Source organism: Oncorhynchus clarkii, chromosome 18 (genome assembly GCF_045791955.1).
Source record: "Oncorhynchus clarkii lewisi isolate Uvic-CL-2024 chromosome 18, UVic_Ocla_1.0, whole genome shotgun sequence".
Classification (NCBI taxonomy): Eukaryota; Metazoa; Chordata; class Actinopteri; order Salmoniformes; family Salmonidae; genus Oncorhynchus; species Oncorhynchus clarkii.
Genome location: NC_092164.1, coordinates 38,489,897 through 38,507,971, shown reverse-complemented (window position 1 = coordinate 38,507,971; position 18,075 = coordinate 38,489,897). Strand labels below are relative to the sequence as shown.

Here is an 18,075-nt window from a genome sequence, read left to right as displayed (position 1 = left end):
AAGCTAGGACTATGTTTTGGTTGTCCGAAGATTATCATCACTTTCCTGAAAATGTGAATGAGCTGTTAAAACGCAGTCATATACAGTAGGCCTAATGCCTGCCTACACATAGGGGAGGAATAACAAAGATAACTAGGCTACTGACTTTTATTGATTTTGGTTGTTGTCAGTACAAAAAATTCAGAGCAGGCTTAATTTGCCCACCTGCCATAATTGGCCCAAAAATTGCCTGCCTTTCACGTTAACAATGGGGGGATTAGAATTCTTTGCAGTTTGGTTGTTTTCACTCAGAGCAGCAGGCTCAACTTTCGCGGCATATAATTAAAGGATAATTAGAGCCATTCGAATTGTAACAAATTTAAACCAGTGACTCACCATGGTGTCAGTGTTGAAGGTGGAAGAATTTAGGCATCCAAAAATAGCTAACTGAAATGGTAAGCCTATGGATGCTGGGTGTAAGATGCTCAGAGTTTCGCTCATAAGCACAGAGGCTTATTACGGTAGACAACCTATTTGACCTTGTCTTCAAGTAGGTTTTGTTGGTAATTGGTAATCATTGCTCTTGAGGAAATCTGCAGGTATGCACAATTAGACACGCGCAAATATGCAACCAGAACTTGATAGTAGGAAGGACACCGCCAAAACCAAATCTTCCGATATATATTTGTATTTTCTCATGAATGTCGATAACCCAGGTAACTCTTGAATTATGTCAATGTTTGAAAATGTGAAGTTTGTAGGTTTTTATAACAGCTAGGGTAAATGTTTATCTATTCAAATGTTGCTAATTAGTGTACATCAAAACGAGGTCTGTCCGTGATAGTTGTAATGAAATGTCAGGTCATCTCTCCTGAAGAAGACCAACGTCTCTGTGTGTGTGTGTGTGCGCGTAAAGTATAGGCTCATGTACAAGTTACCAGGGTAACATTTTACCGCTACTTCTAGTGTATAACCATTGTTAGGCAGTGTGTATTTGCATGTCTTTGTGTTACTCTATAACACCGCCTCTCTTTCTGGGGATGGAGGCAATGCAATATGAAGACTAGTGATGGAAAGTCAAGTGTGTAAAGTAGTAGGCTATTCCATAAAAATGAATCACAGGACAGAGGCAGGGACTGACATTAAGGTCAGAAAGACACAAGTTAGGACTATGTTTTGGTTGCCCGAAGATTATCATCACTTTCCTGAAAATGTGAATGAGCTGTTAACACGCAGTCATATACAGTAGGCCAAATGCCTGCCTACACATAGGGGAGGAATAACAAAGATAACTAGGCTACTGGATTTTATTGATTTTGGTTGTTGTCAGTAAAAAAATCTCAGAGCAGGCTCAATTTGCCCACCTGCCATAAATTGCGTGTCTTTCACGTTATCAATGGAGAGGAACCAGACGTCAGTTTTAGGATAGGCTATTGGAAAATGTGAAATTCTTTGCAGTTTGGTTGTTTTCCCTCAGAGCAGCAGGCTCAACATTTGCTGCATATAATTATAGGCCTATTAGTCTATAATTAGAGCCATTTATAATTGTAACAAAGCTAAACCAGTGACTCACCGTGATGTCAGTATTGAGGGTGGAAGAATTTAGGCATCCAAGAATAGCTCATAGAAACCGTAGACCTATAGAGGCTGAAAGGGTGGGTGGAAGATCCTCAAAAGTTTCGCTTATGTGCATAGAGACTTATTACTGTAGACAGTCTATTTGATCTCGTCTTCAAGTAGATTTTGTTGGTCACTAATGTAATAAAACCGTGCGTTCACTTGATCCTTTCGCAAACGATTTAGGCAAATTGATTGGCCAAAATAAATGGCGCGAAAATAATCATTGCTCTTGAGGAAATCTGCAGGTATGCACAATTAGTCACGCGCAAATATGCAACCATAGCTTGATAGTAGGAAGGACACCGCCAAAACCAAAGCTTTCGATAGATATTTGTATTTTCTCACGAATGTCGATAACCCAGGTAACTGATATCATTGTTTGAAAATGTGACGTTTTTAGGCTTTCGTAACAGCTAGGCTAAACGTGTATACATTCAAATGTGAATATTTAGAGGTAAACACAACGAATGGAAAATGTCGGAGTTGTTTTTCATGACACGACGTTCATTTCAGGTTCACAAGGCCTAAAATGTATTATTATTTGAAATGTAATTTTTGCAGGTAATACACTGCAATTAAAACAACTGTAGACTGTTATACGATTTTGTAAGACATGCATGTAAATAGCTTAGCCTATTAGCTTGTTAAATGGCATGCGCTCCATCATACATCGTTATTTGTGTCTTAATTAACCGTTTTTTATTACTATTCAAGACGGATTATGAAAAATAGTTTTGATTTAAAAAAGGCTATATTTGGAGCATAATACATTTCTGTCAAAAACGTGTGTGCAGAAATAAATTCATTTGCATTTGAACTTCTAATCTATTGTAGAAAAATTACCTGTTGTAAATCATTTGTCTAGGCCTTTGCAATTAAATTTGACACAGGTTCCCAAAAATATAGACTTACCCTATATAAAATGAGTTAGTCTCCAATTATGTGAAATATGTATTATTATAATTTGTATTGTGCATGTATTTATACAGTGTGTAATGTATTTGGAAATCTTGAATACCACTTTCACATTTATGTTTTACGTTAATTATTTTATCAACGATTCTGTAAAAACATGACAGCGTTGTTCATGCTGCAATTTCCCCTCCAGAAAATCACATTCCTTTACCAACGCTGACTTTATTACAAATAGATTAGTTGGATTTATGGTGGGGAGATTTGAAAAGACATGATCTGTACCGCCAGGTTTCATAACCATTTCACTTGCGTTCATTAAGCCAGCCTGATGGAAATATAGTGTGTGGCCTCTCTCTCAATCCTTGTGTACATAGCATGCGTTACGGCATAACATTGAACATGTCCCTGTGACACTCATAAGCGGGGAAGCCACTGTGCGAGCCAAGGAGGATTGGAGTTGGAGGGCAGGGGAAGAAAGGGTGAGGGAGCTTTTCTCCCTGTGAATCTCTCATCCTCATCCCTCCATATACGCTGGGCGGGATGGGGATGTTTGTCAGTTGGAAACATGTTATATTTAACCTGCTTCCTTCTCTCCCCTGCAGATATCAGGATGTCAAAACCAGCAGAGGATGAGAAGCCTGGGGCAGACTTTCCAGGGGAGAGCACAGGTAACCATTTTGAGACTGCATTATGTGTTGCTTTGATATCAGTTATCGTCATGTGCCATCATTAGGCCTGTTTCATGTTTGAATGAAAGGATGATGTGTGTGTCCACATCTGTTTATGTTGTCGTATTGATTGGGGAGAGTGGGCTAATCTGGTGTGTTGTTTTTGGATGTATTTACATTTTAGTCATTTAGCAGGCGCTCTTATCCAGAGCGACTTACAGCAGCAATTAAGGTTAAGTGCCTTGCTCAAGGGCACATTGACAGATGTTTCACGCAGTTAGGGATTCAAACCAGCGACCTTTCAGATACTGGCCCAACGCGCTTAACTGCTAGGCTACCTGCCGCTCTATGACACAACACATCCACAATAAGAGACCTGAAATCTTCTTTGGTCACGTTTCTCACATTTTCCAAACAGAAAGTGAGAATGTTTTTGTCAGACTTGTTTGTATGACTTATGCACGTGACACTATACCACCATATAAGTCACTGCTCAGAGTCATGTTGTCACACACCTATGTGTTTTAACTAGACAGCTTGGGCTGCGGAATGTTAGTAATTGCAATTTGAAGTAACCTGTTTAAGGTTTTGCTGCAGCCCGAGATATTTACAGTCGATCATGACGGGGTTATTAGAATTCCATCTTATACTTTTCTCCTCTCTCTTTCTCACCCTCTTTTTTTATTTTATCTTACAGACTCTGAGAAGAACAGTCCTGATGCCAATGATCAGGTATGTCATTTCAATTGAATTAATTGTAAAATTACGTTTGTTGTTGATTTATTGTTATTCGTGTTTTTATTTATTGCTGTCGTTAGCTCTAAGGTTGTAATAAGATTATCTGTGCATATAGTAGAACCTCAAAGATCCAAAAAGTTAAGGACTAACCAGTCAACCCAACGGGCAATATTAAACCGGGACATAAATGCAAAAAAACTCATCTTAGGCTACAGACAAACATAAATGTTGCTTAGATTTGGTAAAAACATACCAGATATGTACAGTATCTGTCTAAATAATTTTTTTAAACATACGCAATCATAATTTTGTATAAAGGTTTGATGCTGTTTTAAGGTGAATTTCAAAGTGTTATAGACATTTCAGTGTTCAGAACCACCTCGATTCCCAAATTTGTCCTGAGGTCCTACTGCTGTACTTTTTTTGGATAGGTTTGAATTAATGTGAAAATGATTAGGAAACACATGGATTCAATTGATATTCTGTCAATCTGGAATGGCACCTGTGTTTATGGCTTTGCAGTTGAATAGATTTAAAGTTCTGTGTCTGAATGGATTATATTGTTGCCATTCGTCTCATCACAGGTTCAGCCAATGAAAACGAGTCCCTTCAGTCTTTCTCCTACCTTGAGCAGCATCAAGGTGAGTGAATTAGTGCACTCACATGCGAGAGAGACGGTGTGTGTGTGTTTGCACAGCCCACTTTATAAAGACATGCTGCAGAAGAGGGGGGGAAATTAGCTTTTCCTTTCTCTTCAGAAAGACAGACTATGGACATTGATGTATAGAAATTGAGGGAGATCGAGGAAAAAAAGAGTGATGGGCAGATGGATGGATAGGACAGGTCAGAAATCCTCAGCTAACTTGGAATATTCTAAAATTATTTAGACAAAAGAGCTCAACATTTTATGCATGGTAATATATTTTGTACTGTGTGTTGTGCCATTAGGGCTAAAATGCTGATCAAATTTATAAATACTGAACAAAAATATAAACACAACAATAGGAGAACCTTCCTGAACAACAACCATCTCTGTAGCACTCCACCAATCAGGCCTTTTGTTTTAACCTTTATTTAACTAGGCAAGTCAGTTAAAACCTTTTGTGACAGGGGGCAGTATTTTCATTTTTGGAAAAATAACGTTCCCGTAGTAAACAGGATATTTTGTCAGGACAAGATGCTAGAATATGCATATAATTAACAGCTTAGGATAGAAAACACTCTAAAGTTTCCAAAACTGTAAACAATATTGTCTGTGAGTATAACAGAACTGATATTGCAGGCGAAAGCCTGAGAAAAATCCAATCCGGAAGTGCCTCATGTTTTGAAAGCGCTGCGTTCCAATGCGTCCCTATTGAGCAGTGAATGGGCTATCAACCAGATTACTTTTTCTCCGTATTTCCCAAGGTGTCTACAGCATTGTGACGTAGTTTTACGCATTTATGTCGGGTAAAATACAGAGGTAGCCATTATTCCAATCGGTCCTACTGAAAAAACAATTGTCCCGGTGGATATATTATCGAATAGATATTTGAAAAACACCTTGAGGATTGATTATAAACAACGTTTGCCATGTTTCTGTCGATATTATGGAGCTAATTTGGAATATTTTTCGGCGTTTTCGTGACTGCAATTTCCGGGCGATTTCTCAGCCAAACGTGAAGAACAAACAGAGCTATTTCGCCTACAAAAATAATATTTTTGGAAAAAAGGAACATTGGCTATCTAACTGGGAGTCTCGGGAGTGAAAACATCCGAAGCTCATCAAAGGTAAACTATTTAATTTGATTGCTTTTCTGATTTCCGTGACCAAGTTACCTGCTGCTAGCTGGACAAAATGCTATGCTAGGCTATCGATAAACTTACACAAATGCTTGTCTAGCTTTGGCTGTAAAGCATATTTTGAAAATCTGAGATGACAGGGTGATTAAGAAAAGGCTAAGCTGTGTCTCAATATATTTCACTTGTGATTTTCATGAATAGGAATATTTTCTAGTAATATTTATGTCCGTTGCGTTATGCTAATTAGTGTCAGTTTACGCTCTCTCATGCGGGATGGGGAGTCATTAGAGGTTAAGAAGAAGCCTACTGGGGAAATTTGGTTTAACTGCCTTGTTCAGGGGCAGAACAACAGATTTTTACCTTGTCAGCTTGGGGATTCGATCCAGCACCTTTTGGTTACTGGCCCAATGCTCTAACCACTAGGATACCTGCCGCCCCTCAGTAAAAGGCACATTTCAGCCCGCTTGGAGTTTACCAAAAGGCACCTAAAGACTCTCAGACCGTGATAAACAAGATTCTCTGGTCTGATGAAACCAAGATTGAACTCTTTGGCCGAATTCCAAGTGTCACGTCTAGAGGAAACCTGGCACCATCCCTACGGTGAAGCATGGTGGTGACGGCATCATGCTGTGGGGATGTTTTTCAGTGGCAGGGACTGGGAGACTAGTCAGGATTGAGGGGAAGATGAACTGAGCAAAGTACAGAGAGATCCTTGATGAAAACCTGCATCAGAACACTCAGGACCTCAGACTGGGGGCGAAGGTTCACCTTCCAACAGGACAATGTCCGTAAGCACACAGCCAAGACAACGCAGGAGTGGCTTCAGGACAAGTCTCTGAATATCCTTGAGTGGCCCAGCCAGAGCCCGTACTTGAACCCGATCGAACATCTCTGGAGAAACCTGAAAATAGATTTGCAGCAACGCTCCCAATCCAATGTGACAGCACTTGAGAGGATCTGCAGAGAAGAATGGGAGAAACTCCCCAAATACAGGTGTGCCAAGCTTGTAGTGTCATACCCAAGAAGACTCAAGGCTATAAACGCTGCCAAAGGTGCTTCAAGAAAGTACTGAGTAAAGGGTTTGAATACTAATGTAAATGTGATATTTCTGTTTTTTATTTTGAAGAAATCAGCAAAAAAATTAAATTGAACTGTTTTTGCTAAAAAAATATATATTTTACAATAAGGCAACCTAACAAAATGTGGAAAAAGTCAAGGGGTCTTAATACTTTCCGAAGGCACTGTTTATGTGACCCACTGGCTTGATTCGGTCTTATGTATCAAAATTTGAAATTATGTTTTTTACATTGGATAAAAGTAGAGACTCAAGAGCTAGACAATGGTATATCATACACTACAGTTGAGGAACAATGGGAAAGTAATTATTAGTGATGTGATATCCAACATTTTCCTTGCCAAAAATAACCGATATAAAAAATGTGCAGCCTTTTAAGAATTATAGTACAATTAAATAGCTAACACACCACATGAATGCAGCGGTCTAAAGGCACTGCATCTCAGTGCAAGAGGCGTCACTACAGTCCCTGGTTCTAATCCAGGCTGTATCACATCCGGCCGTGATTGGGAGTCCCATAGGGCGGCGCACAATTGGCCCAGCGTCGTCCGGGCCGTCATTGTAAATAGAATTTGTTCTTAACTGACTTGCCTAGTTACTGTAAATCAAGGTTACACACACACATCACACTGACCAACAAGTTATTTTGTTGGCATTTACGTATGTCCCCATTACCAGTCAAACATAATTAAAACCTATTTCTTTCACTTACTTGCTGTGCCGTTTTGTTGTTCATTTGTTCAGTCGTTTCATTCTCAACCAGGATTTCTGTAGAATGCCGTTTGGGTCTTTGCGTGTCAAAAAAGATACATGTCAAATAACACTAGATAGCTAGGTATCCTCATCTAAAATAACCCAAATTTATAAGACCGTTCTTATTTGATTAATGGTTGTCGGACCCATCTACGTGAAGCTGGCCACAATAAGGATTAGCCACAATAGTGGACTTTGCGGGTAGCCTTCAAAATAAAAGTATGGCATAATTCTACTATTTATATTCTTTTGGATCACTGTCAATCACATATGCTTATTTTGAAGGCAAACCGCAAATTCCACTATTGTGCCTAAACCTTATTGTGGCTAGCTTCACAACACATAAACCGGTCCGGTCGAGCGTCACTAGACAGATGACGCTATCTGGCTGCTAATATCTTTAGCTTTGGGCAACAGGGTTAAATAGCTGGCAAGCTATTTATTTTCATGAACTGAAGTTCATTTCAGTAGGTGAACAACAAGTGGTTAACCTAGCTTACACTTACTCACAAGGATTCTTAAATCATTGCTAAGAATAATGAAAATGACTGCAGTTGCTAAGAATAATGAAAATGACTGCAGTTTCTACTGGTCATTGTTTGCAGGCTGGTTGTATTTGTGCTAGCTAGGTACCAAGCTAAAGCTAGCTATCCCAGAAGTTACTGTCGAACAAATGATGCTTTATTACCAACTCAGTATTGTAAAGACATTGTTTTGTACAGTTATGACAGTGCTACTGTATCTTTTTTGACACGCAAATACCTGAACGGCGTTCCATAGTATGTATGTCGTGAAGCTAATAGCAGTGACACTATTACTGTGTAACTCCGGTGGGCAACATCTGAAAAATAGCGCACTTGGTAGTGTGTACCGGTGCTCGACCAGTCGGCGAAGCCAACATTACCCACGACAGAGTACGGTTGATTGTCAAGGGCAACGAATTCCATTATCTTGGCTTTAATGGATTTCGTCTTTGAGTTGTCTCGCTGAAATGTTCTTACTCTTTCAAATGACTTGTTGGCTGCTCGATCCACACAGCAGACATTGTGTGGGCTAGGTTAGGAATGCTGTTGCATGTGTAGCACAATTTTATTTGCCGTTATTACGTTATATAAGTTATATAGGTATGCGCTGTAACTTTGACATCGGTTTTTAACATTGGCGTTAAACTAAACTAGACATATTGATTCTGATATGCTTGCCGATATATCGTGCATCCCTAGTAATTATGCTTTGTAAGTTGATAAACTTGTAACCCCACCTTTGAGACTCCGCCTGCATATTTGCAATCAAACGCCAGAATTTTCTCCATCTCGTTAGCTATCATACTCTGCTTCCACCGGACATTCCACTGATTTCAAAACTCGGTCCATTAGCAACACTTTTGCAGTTCTTTGTGATATCTTTAAAAAAAATCTGCGTTAGAAAGGATTACCTACACATACTAAGCAGCTCATGTTATAGACCGAAGCATGCTACATGGCAGACCAATCCGAACTCGTCTCTTGACATGTTCAGCCCATCCATTGTCTCAGCCAATCATGGCTAGCGGGAAGATTCCTGACTTTTTCTGTGGCTAAACTAATTCGGCTCATCATTTAATAATTTTATTTGTATTTCCAGATGACATACACATTTGTTAAGGCAAATAAAAGTTCACATGTTCCAGAAGGGATTTCTTTTTTTAACAAACAAATTCATGTTTATGTTCAAATGCCTCTCCTGTGAAGTAATGAAGCGGGACCTACGCCTAGTTTCCTGAAACGAGTCACATATCCACTAAACAAAAATATAAATGCAACATCAGGGCCTAAAATTCACTGCCACTGTGTCATGTAGATGGAAAAAAACCTGCCAGGCCCTCAGATTTTTTACCAGCCCGAATATATTTTTGCTATAATTACATTAAAAAAACTGATGACCATGCTTTGTAATGTTTCTAAAACAAGAAATGTATTATTAAGAAGTAATGTGGTATTTTGCTAAAAAAAAATAATGTTTGTGACCTGTGTCTTTTACCCCAAATATCAGATGATTAAAAAAATTCAACTGCCCATTTAAGGGAGGGAGGTTACCGTGGTAAGATTTGGGATGTGACTAGTAATAGAACGCTTCTCTTCGCTATCAGTTGAAGCAGAAGATTCAAACTAACATTTGAAAACAGCCAAGCTTGTGAACAAAACAATGTATTAAGCCAAGAAACCGGAGGACTTTGCTGACTTGAGTAAATTATACCAACTATTATGCTTGTGCAAGCTCCTTGTATCTATCAGCGCTTCACTCACAGTGCGCAAAGCTGTTGCTGCGCAAGGTGGGATCTAGGATTTGTATTTCTTTGTGCGATTAGCAGATATGGAACAAAACAGCAGAAATACTTTGAAAACAGCTTTGCACATATTCTAATACTTGACTTTTGACTATATTTTGTATTCACAAATTCAAATGTAATGCGCGCACTCTAGAGCCCTGAAAATGTACCACCTGCCAACGTGGCTGGTGAAATAGCCATTCTTACCCGCTAATACCTAAATCTACCCGCATTTGGCGGGTGTTAATTTTAGTGAGCATTTTTCTTTGCCAAGATAATCCATCCACCTGACAGGTGTGCATTATCAAGAAGCTGGTTAAGCAGCCTCATTACAGAGGTGCACCTTGTGCTGGGGACAATAAAAGTCCACTCTAAAATGTGCAGTTTTGTCACACAACACAATGCCACAGATGTCTCAAGTGTTGAGGGAGAGTGGAATTGCAATGCTGATTGCAGGAATGGCCACCAGAGCTGTTGCCAGGAAATTTGATCTTCATTTCTCTTCCATAAGCCACCTCCAACCTTGTTTTAGAGAACTTGGCAATACATCCAACCGGCCTCACAACCGCAGACCACGTGTATGGCGTCGTGTGGGCGAGTGGTTTGCTGATGTCAATGAACAGAGTGCCCCATTGTGGCGGTGGGGTTATGGTATGTGCAGGCATAAGCTACGGACACTGAGCAAAATTGCATTTTATCGATGGCAATTTGAATGCACAGAGATACCGTGACGAGATCCTGAGCCCATTGTCGTGTCATTCATCCACCGCCATCACCTAATGTTTCAGCATGATAATGCACGGCCCTATGTCGCAAGGATCTGTACACTATTCCTGGAAGCTGAAAATGTCCCAGTTCTTCCACGGCCTGCATACTCACCAGACATGTCATCCATTGAGCATGTTTGGAATACTCTGGATTGACGTGTTCAAGTACCCACCAATATCCAGCAACTTCGCACAGCCATTGAAAAGGAGTGGGACAACATTTAATCAGGAGTGGGACAACAGTTCACAGGCCACAATCAATTGAGTGGCCCAGCCAGAGCCCGGACTGGAACCCGATTGAACACCTCTGGAGAGACCTGAAAATAGCTGTGCAGCAACACTACCTATCCAACCCGACAGAGCTTGAGAGGATCTGCAGAGAAGAATGGGAGAAACTCCCCAAATACAGGTGTACCAAGCTTGTAGCGTCATACCTGTCACGATCGTCGAAATGAGCGGACCAAGGCACAGCGTGAGTTGAGTTCCACATATTTAATACAAAGTTAAACTTCAAACAACGAACGTAAAAGCCGTGGTGCAACATGCACACACACAAAACAATATCCCACAAAACAGGTGGGAACAAAGGACAACTTAAGTATGATCCCCAATTAGAGACAACGATAATCAGCTGGGAACCATACACAAAAACAAACGTACAAATACAAATACTAGAAAACTCCCCTAATCACGCCCTGACCTAAAACACCATATAGAACCCAGAGGGCTCTCTATGGTCAGGGCGTGACATCGGTGCAGAGGAAGGCTCCTGCCATGGAGCGGGACTGGACACCGTGCCTGGACTGGGCATAGGCGCAGAGGAAGGCTTCAGCCTAGGAGCGGTACTGGACACCGTGCCTGAACTGATGACACACTCCTCAGGTCGAGTGCGTGGAGCCGGCACAGGGCGTACCGGGCTGGGAGGCGCACTGAAGGCCTAGTGCGTGGAGCCGGCACAGGTTTCACCGGACTGATGACGCACTTCAGGGCGAGTGCGGGGAGCCGGCACAGGACGTACCGGGCTGGGAAGGCGCATTGGAGGCCTGGTGCGTGTTGCCGGCACAGATGGCACCGGACTGATGACACGCTCTTCAGCATGCCTGCGCTGCAGCATACTCCTCGCCAACACCTCTCTCCGGGATCCCTCATTAAACTCCTCCACCGACTCCCAGACGGGCTCTGGCACTCTCCGCTGCTCAGCCGACTGCCCCTTGTGGTGCAACATGCACACACACAAAACAATATCCCACAAAACAGGTGGGAACAAAGGACAACTTAAGTATGATCCCCAATTAGAGACAACGGTAATCATTGGGAACCATACGCAAAAACAAACATACAAATACTAGAAAACCCCCCTAATCACACCCTGACCTAAAACACCACAGAGAACTCTGAGGGCTCAGGGCGTGACAATACCCAAGACTCGAGGCTGTAATCGCTGCCAAAGGTGCTTCATCAAAGTACTGAGTAAAAGGTCTGAATACTTATGTAAATGTAAAATGTTTAGTTTTTTTTATTTTAATACATTTGCAACCATTTCTAAAAAACTGTTTTTGCTTTGTCATTATGGGGTATTGTGTGTAGATTGATCAATTTTAGAATAAGGCTGTAACGTAACAAAATGTGGAAAAACTCTAGGGGCCTGAATACTTTCTGAATGCACTGTATAGGTCAAATTTGAGCTTGAATATTAGCTGTGTGGTTCATATATAGATACATGTTTTATCTCATGAAACCACCCAAATCCTTAGATTTAGGCTAAATATATGTTTTTGCTCCAATCAGGTTATTTCTGGACCGTATTTCTGTCTATTTAAGGGACCCATTTTGGCAACTAAAATGAGGCTTGTGTACCAGATCCCCAAAAACATTTTTATGATTATTCTTTTGAGCTTTAACCTTATTCAATGTTTTGATATTATTCACCCTGCAGAGTAAAAGTGAGGCAGTACCTGAGATGATCTCCACCCATGTGCCGCCTCCTTCCCCGCAGCAGACGCCTCACCCTCACACACAACTCATGTTGGCAGGGAGTCAGCTGGCAGGGGTAAGCACTGGCACAGATGTAATGTGTAGGCGGTTAGGGTGATGGACAGTAAGCATTTTCTGCTTTGCTCATGCTCTTGCTTGCATCTCACCAAGGTTGGAGTGAATTCCATTTTCATTCAATTCTGTCAATTAAGAAAGTAAATGGAAATTCAAATTCCAATCTTCCTCATTCCTGAATTGACTGAATTAAAATGGAATTCATCCCTTCTGCCTCTTACTGCCTGCTCAAACGCTGGGTGACACTATTCTTTTTCTCTATCTCTTCTGCTTTTTCCCCTCCTCTCTTTGGGCAAACCCTACCCTCTCCTCCACCACCTCTTCTTCCCGCCTCTTCCTCAGCTGGCTGCCCTCTTGCCTGCGCAGCAGCAGCTGTTGCTTCAGCAGGCCCAGGCTCAGCTCCTGGCCGCTGCGGTGCAGCAGTCCAACGCGGCTCATGCTGCTCATGCCGCTCACGCAGCCGCCCAAGCCAATCAGCAGCAGCAGCAACAACAGCTGACCAAACAGGAGCAAGCCCCGCCCCAGCTCACCCTCTCTCAGCCTATCCAGCTCACCGCCCAGGTAGGAGCGGCCAGTCACGAATCAGATATGACCAGCTTTAAGCCAATCTAACTCACTAACCAACACTTCTCTGTCAGAAGTGTTTCTCTATATACTCTTAGGTGTTGTTACTTTGAAGGTTGGGGCTGTGCACATTTGGGTTCTTTGCTAATTTCTTTGCATTGTATTGTGTGTATGTTGCTCTGTTCAGAAATCATACATGACTCGTTGACCCTTTTCTCTCTCTCGCTTCCTCCTGTAGGATATCCAGCAGCTGTTGCAGCTGCAGCAGTTAGTCCTGATGCCCGGCCACCACCTGCAGTCTCCTCAGTTCCTCCTGCCTCAGGCCCAGGGACAACAGGGGCAGCAGGGTAAGTGGGACCTACTAAGTAAGTGGGAACCACCATCATCAACACTGTCACTTCCTCTTGGCACAAAACATCATGTATAGCTTGGTGTTCTGATCTAACTGCTTAGTTCTAAAACAAGTTAGAATAAAGTTGTAACAATACAGTTAAAAAACAATAAAGTAGTGTTCATTGAATTACAATACTTTAATAGTGTTAACGGCTTCTCCGTTGTGTTCCTTAGGTTTGCTCTCGACACCTAATTTAATTCCGCTACCTCAACATCAGCAAAGCCAGGGGAGTCTTCTAACTATTCCACCCAGGCTGGGACTGCAAGCACAGGTATAGTATTATTGAAAACCACCACACCACATATGTGTGTGTGTGTGTTGAGACTGGACTTTATAACATACTGTACTACATACTTGTAAGTAGGGTAGGGATCTGCCTCTACAAGCAGAAAACAAAGAGCTCTGTGGAATCAGTGCTGGTGCATTGATCCAAACGCTGATCTAATCAAACACCAAACCCGTAACCCAGAGTGTGTTTGAATTGATCCACAGTTTAAACATTGCTAATGTCAGTGTGCCAGCCACCCCTCGCCATTCCGCAGGAATGATATGGGTTTATGTCTCCCGTACTGTAGCGTCGCCATGGTGATGGCCTCTCATCTTTACAGAGGGACAAGAGCGGGGACGGCGGGGTGACTTCCGGGGCCTCGGCAGCCCCCATGACCTCAGTGACCTCTGGCCCTCACGGCGAGGAGCCCAGTGACCTGGAGGAGCTGGAGCAGTTCGCCCGCACCTTCAAACAGAGACGCATCAAACTGGGCTTCACACAGGTACGTTTGTATGCGTGCGTGGGTGTGTGCGTGTGTTGTGATAAAAGGGCAAGAGAACCATGAGCAATTTGATCAAGCTAGACTACATATGGGTCAGAGTGTGTGTTGGTGTGTGTGTGCGTGGGTCAGAGTGTGTATGTGTGTTTGCAGTGAGGGGGGGCAGGAGGAGCTAGAGGCCAGAATGAAGATGACTGTTTAACACAAATTCTCTCTTCCCTCAGGGTGACGTAGGCATGGCGATGGGGAAACTGTATGGGAATGACTTCAGCCAGACCACCATCTCTCGCTTCGAGGCCCTAAACCTGAGCTTTAAGAACATGTGCAAGCTCAAGCCTCTGCTTGAGAAGTGGCTAAACGATGCGGAGACCATGGCGATAGACAGCATGCTTCCCAGCCCGAACTCTCTCTCCTCCCCCATGATGGGGTTTGAGGGCATGCCGGGGCGTCGCAGGAAGAAACGCACCAGCATCGAGACCAACGTCCGCGTGGCCTTAGAGCGCAATTTCATCTTGGTGAGAAAGAGATACGTCCCACAACAGACTCCTAAGGAACACACTCAAATGACATTCTACTCCCTACCCTGCACTCACAGTGGAGTACATAAAACAATGACTCTGTTCACAACAGTTTATTTCACTTTTTGATTAACATTTCATTTAACGTAAATAAATATTTACCCTTGCTTGGTATTTTCTAAATATTGCTGAAACTGTTGAATGTAACATTGACAACATGTCAGCTTTATGCGATATAAAATGTTTGTGGCTTGTGACAACATGATTGACCATGATTTTTGACTGTGTTCCCTCCAGAACCAGAAGCCTAACTCAGAGGAGATTCTCCTGATGGGCCAGCAGCTCAACATGGAGAAGGAGGTGATTCGGGTCTGGTTCTGCAACCGGCGCCAGAAAGAGAAGCGCATCAACCCTTGCAGTGCCACCCCTCCCCTGCCCAGCCAGCCCCCATCCATGACGCACAAAACCCCCTGCTACAGCCCGCACATGGTATGACCCCGCACTCACCCCATCCCCACTCTCCCCACCATGCCTCTCATTGGCTTGCCTTTGGTCCTTTGCCTCCCTGTTCCTTAGTTTGGAAACAAACTGTCTAAATACAAGTCAGGCATCATGAGAGGAATAGATCTTTGACTCTCTGGATCTATGGACTTGCCCCCCTCCCTCTGCATGACCCCATGTGTGACCCTGTGGCCTAACCCATAAGGCACTGCTCCACTCTCAGCACCGTGCAAATGACTACACTGTTGTATGAGGTGCCAAATGTTACAGACCAACCCACACGTCATCACAGTTACACCATGAGAGCATGTTTCTTCTCTCTCTCCTCCTCACGGCCTATCCACCGCTCCTTTTCTTTCTTTCTTTCTTTCTTTCTTTCTTTCTTTCTTTCTTTCTTTCTTTCTTTCTTTCTTTCTTTCTTTCTTTCTGTTCCTCTCCCTCCAGGTGTCCAGTCAGGGGCTGCACCAGGCTGCCACCAGCCTCAGCACAACAGGTGAGGAAATAGATTTTTGGATACATTTGTGTTTTTGTGAAGCTAGGCCATAAGTGCCAGAGGTCTAAATTCCCTTTAGTGGATTAAGACATAGAGACGAGTGCAGATGCCCAGTACCATGGACATTGGGAAAACCTAGCAATGTAACCAAATGTACTGTATACCATTCATATTACCACTGATGGTTCGCGCTCTCTTTCTCAGTGACCAGTCCATTACCCTCGGTGACCTGCCCTCTGACCCACTGTGGCTCTGCAGCCACCAGCTCCACCCCCTCCTCTAGGACTCCGCCTCCACACAGCACAGCCAGCCCCGCTCCTTCCACCCTCAGTACCCACAGCCTGAACGCTGGGTGAGTGTCTTGTTTGTCTGTCTCTCTCTCTCTCTCTCTCTATCTACTACTCTACACTTACTCAATCTAACACTGAACAATCCCTCATACTCAACAAACACACTTTCATATTCGCTGGGTTAGTGTCCCCTAATTATATAATTATACTCTATCCTCTCTGTCTCTTGCACACTCAACGACTACTGCTCAATAGAACACTGACTCCTAACACTGAATCCTCAATATCTGCTAAACTGTGTCCGCAGCCAATAAAGTCAACTTTGAGACTGGATGAGGTGATATTTACTGACTTGCTGGGAATTTGTGGTATGGGGCTACATGGGGAATGTCATGTCACCCCACCTGTTTAGCAGCAAATCTGAAAGTTCTCACACATATGAAGAAACATTAATATTTGTCAACCCAGAGTCAGACCCAGGCCAATGCATGAATTGAAAACATGTTGTGTATCCTTAATAGAAAAACCTGAGGGTGTTTGATTAATGAGCTTTCACTTAACCCTCTTGGTCCTTTTCTCTATCTCTGCATGTGTGAATGTGTGTGTATGTGCACATGGGGGAATATGGATCCATACATATTCCAGGAACACAATGATGGGAGTAAGCACAGGGATGAACCAGGCTCTCGTCAGCAGCAATCACCTGGCCACAATGCAAGGTGTGTTTGTCTGACAAAATCGGTGTGTATCCAGATTATGGACTGTATTCTGACTTCTGATAAGCACGCGCAACACTGCCTGGCGTAAATCGTGACTTGGTGTCAATAGGATCCAATTTTGAGTTAAGCGTGCAGATCTCAAGTCAGAAAAGAGGATGTCCCTCCATTTGCCATCATTTCAACATGCGAATTCAGATCAGTTGAAATTGCATGTCTTCACACCATCCCATTCCATCCATATCACCACCAAGTAGATCATGGGAGTGTCGTGTGTGTCTGTGTGTATGTGCCAGGCGTTTTACTGTAAGCTCTGACTGGCTAAGCTCTCCTTGCTCTACTCATACCACGTTCTCTCATCTGTTGCAATGTCTCACCTTCATCATCACCATCCTTCATCTCACCATGTCATCAGTTACAGTGTCACCCAAATCGATGCCGATGTATCTCTGGTAGGTGTATTCACTTATTCTTTCTCCTCTACCTTTCTCTTCCCCCACCAATCCTTCCACCTGCCTCTCTCACCCCGTCCCCTGTAACTCTATCATGGTTCAGCTCTGGCTGCCAGTGGTGGGCAGCTGCCCATTTCCAGTCTTGAGGCCGGAGGTCAGATGATCCTGGGCGGGGCGGGGGTTCGCCCCTCCCTATTCCTCAACCGCCACACCCTCCTGCCTATGGCGTCCCACCAAGCCGGCGTGGGTTTGGTCGGCGGTCCCAGGGGAGCCTCTCCACCCCCCGGCGCCAGTGGCATGGACGTCGACTCCTGCTCCGCCTCTCCCTGCTCCAGCCCCGCCTCCTTCGGCTCGTTCAGCGAAGCCTCACCGCCGCCGCTTGGCGGGGCCATGGCCGAGTGACGACGACACAACCCAAAGGATCCTATCAGAAGGAGGAGGAGGAGTTTTAGTGGAGCTTTACAGAAACACCTCACCTTTCAACCAAAGCCATCTCTCTCTCCCTCCATTTGTCGCCTCCTCTCACTCTCCCGGAGTCTTTCAAAGCCAAAAAAAAATACACAGATTGAAAGAGGAAGAAGAGAGCGAGAAAGAATGGAGAGGAGGAGAGAACAGGAGAACGGTGGAGATTTAAACCAAAAAATATATATATCTATACAGTTGGAGAGGTGGCATTGTGGAACACAGTGAATGCTAATGTTCATTTACTCCTTTCTCTGGAAAAGA

General features: G+C 43.2%; 1 protein-coding gene across 1 annotated transcript in view; it reads left to right on the top strand.

Moving 5' to 3' along the window:
* Positions 1-17,751, top strand: part of LOC139372619 (POU domain, class 2, transcription factor 2-like) — a 71,656-nt gene extending 53,905 nt beyond the window's left edge. The window contains exons 2-15 of the mRNA XM_071112389.1: positions 3,117-3,182; positions 3,880-3,914; positions 4,505-4,561; positions 12,542-12,655; positions 12,997-13,215; positions 13,457-13,565; positions 13,786-13,883; positions 14,188-14,382; positions 14,604-14,894; positions 15,195-15,386; positions 15,843-15,891; positions 16,096-16,243; positions 16,827-16,900; positions 17,453-17,751. Of these exons, the coding sequence (XP_070968490.1) occupies positions 3,117-3,182; positions 3,880-3,914; positions 4,505-4,561; positions 12,542-12,655; positions 12,997-13,215; positions 13,457-13,565; positions 13,786-13,883; positions 14,188-14,382; positions 14,604-14,894; positions 15,195-15,386; positions 15,843-15,891; positions 16,096-16,243; positions 16,827-16,900; positions 17,453-17,751 (1,946 nt within the window). The remainder of the gene's footprint in view (positions 1-3,116; positions 3,183-3,879; positions 3,915-4,504; positions 4,562-12,541; positions 12,656-12,996; positions 13,216-13,456; positions 13,566-13,785; positions 13,884-14,187; positions 14,383-14,603; positions 14,895-15,194; positions 15,387-15,842; positions 15,892-16,095; positions 16,244-16,826; positions 16,901-17,452) is intronic.
* Positions 17,752-18,075: the final 324 nt, after the last annotated feature.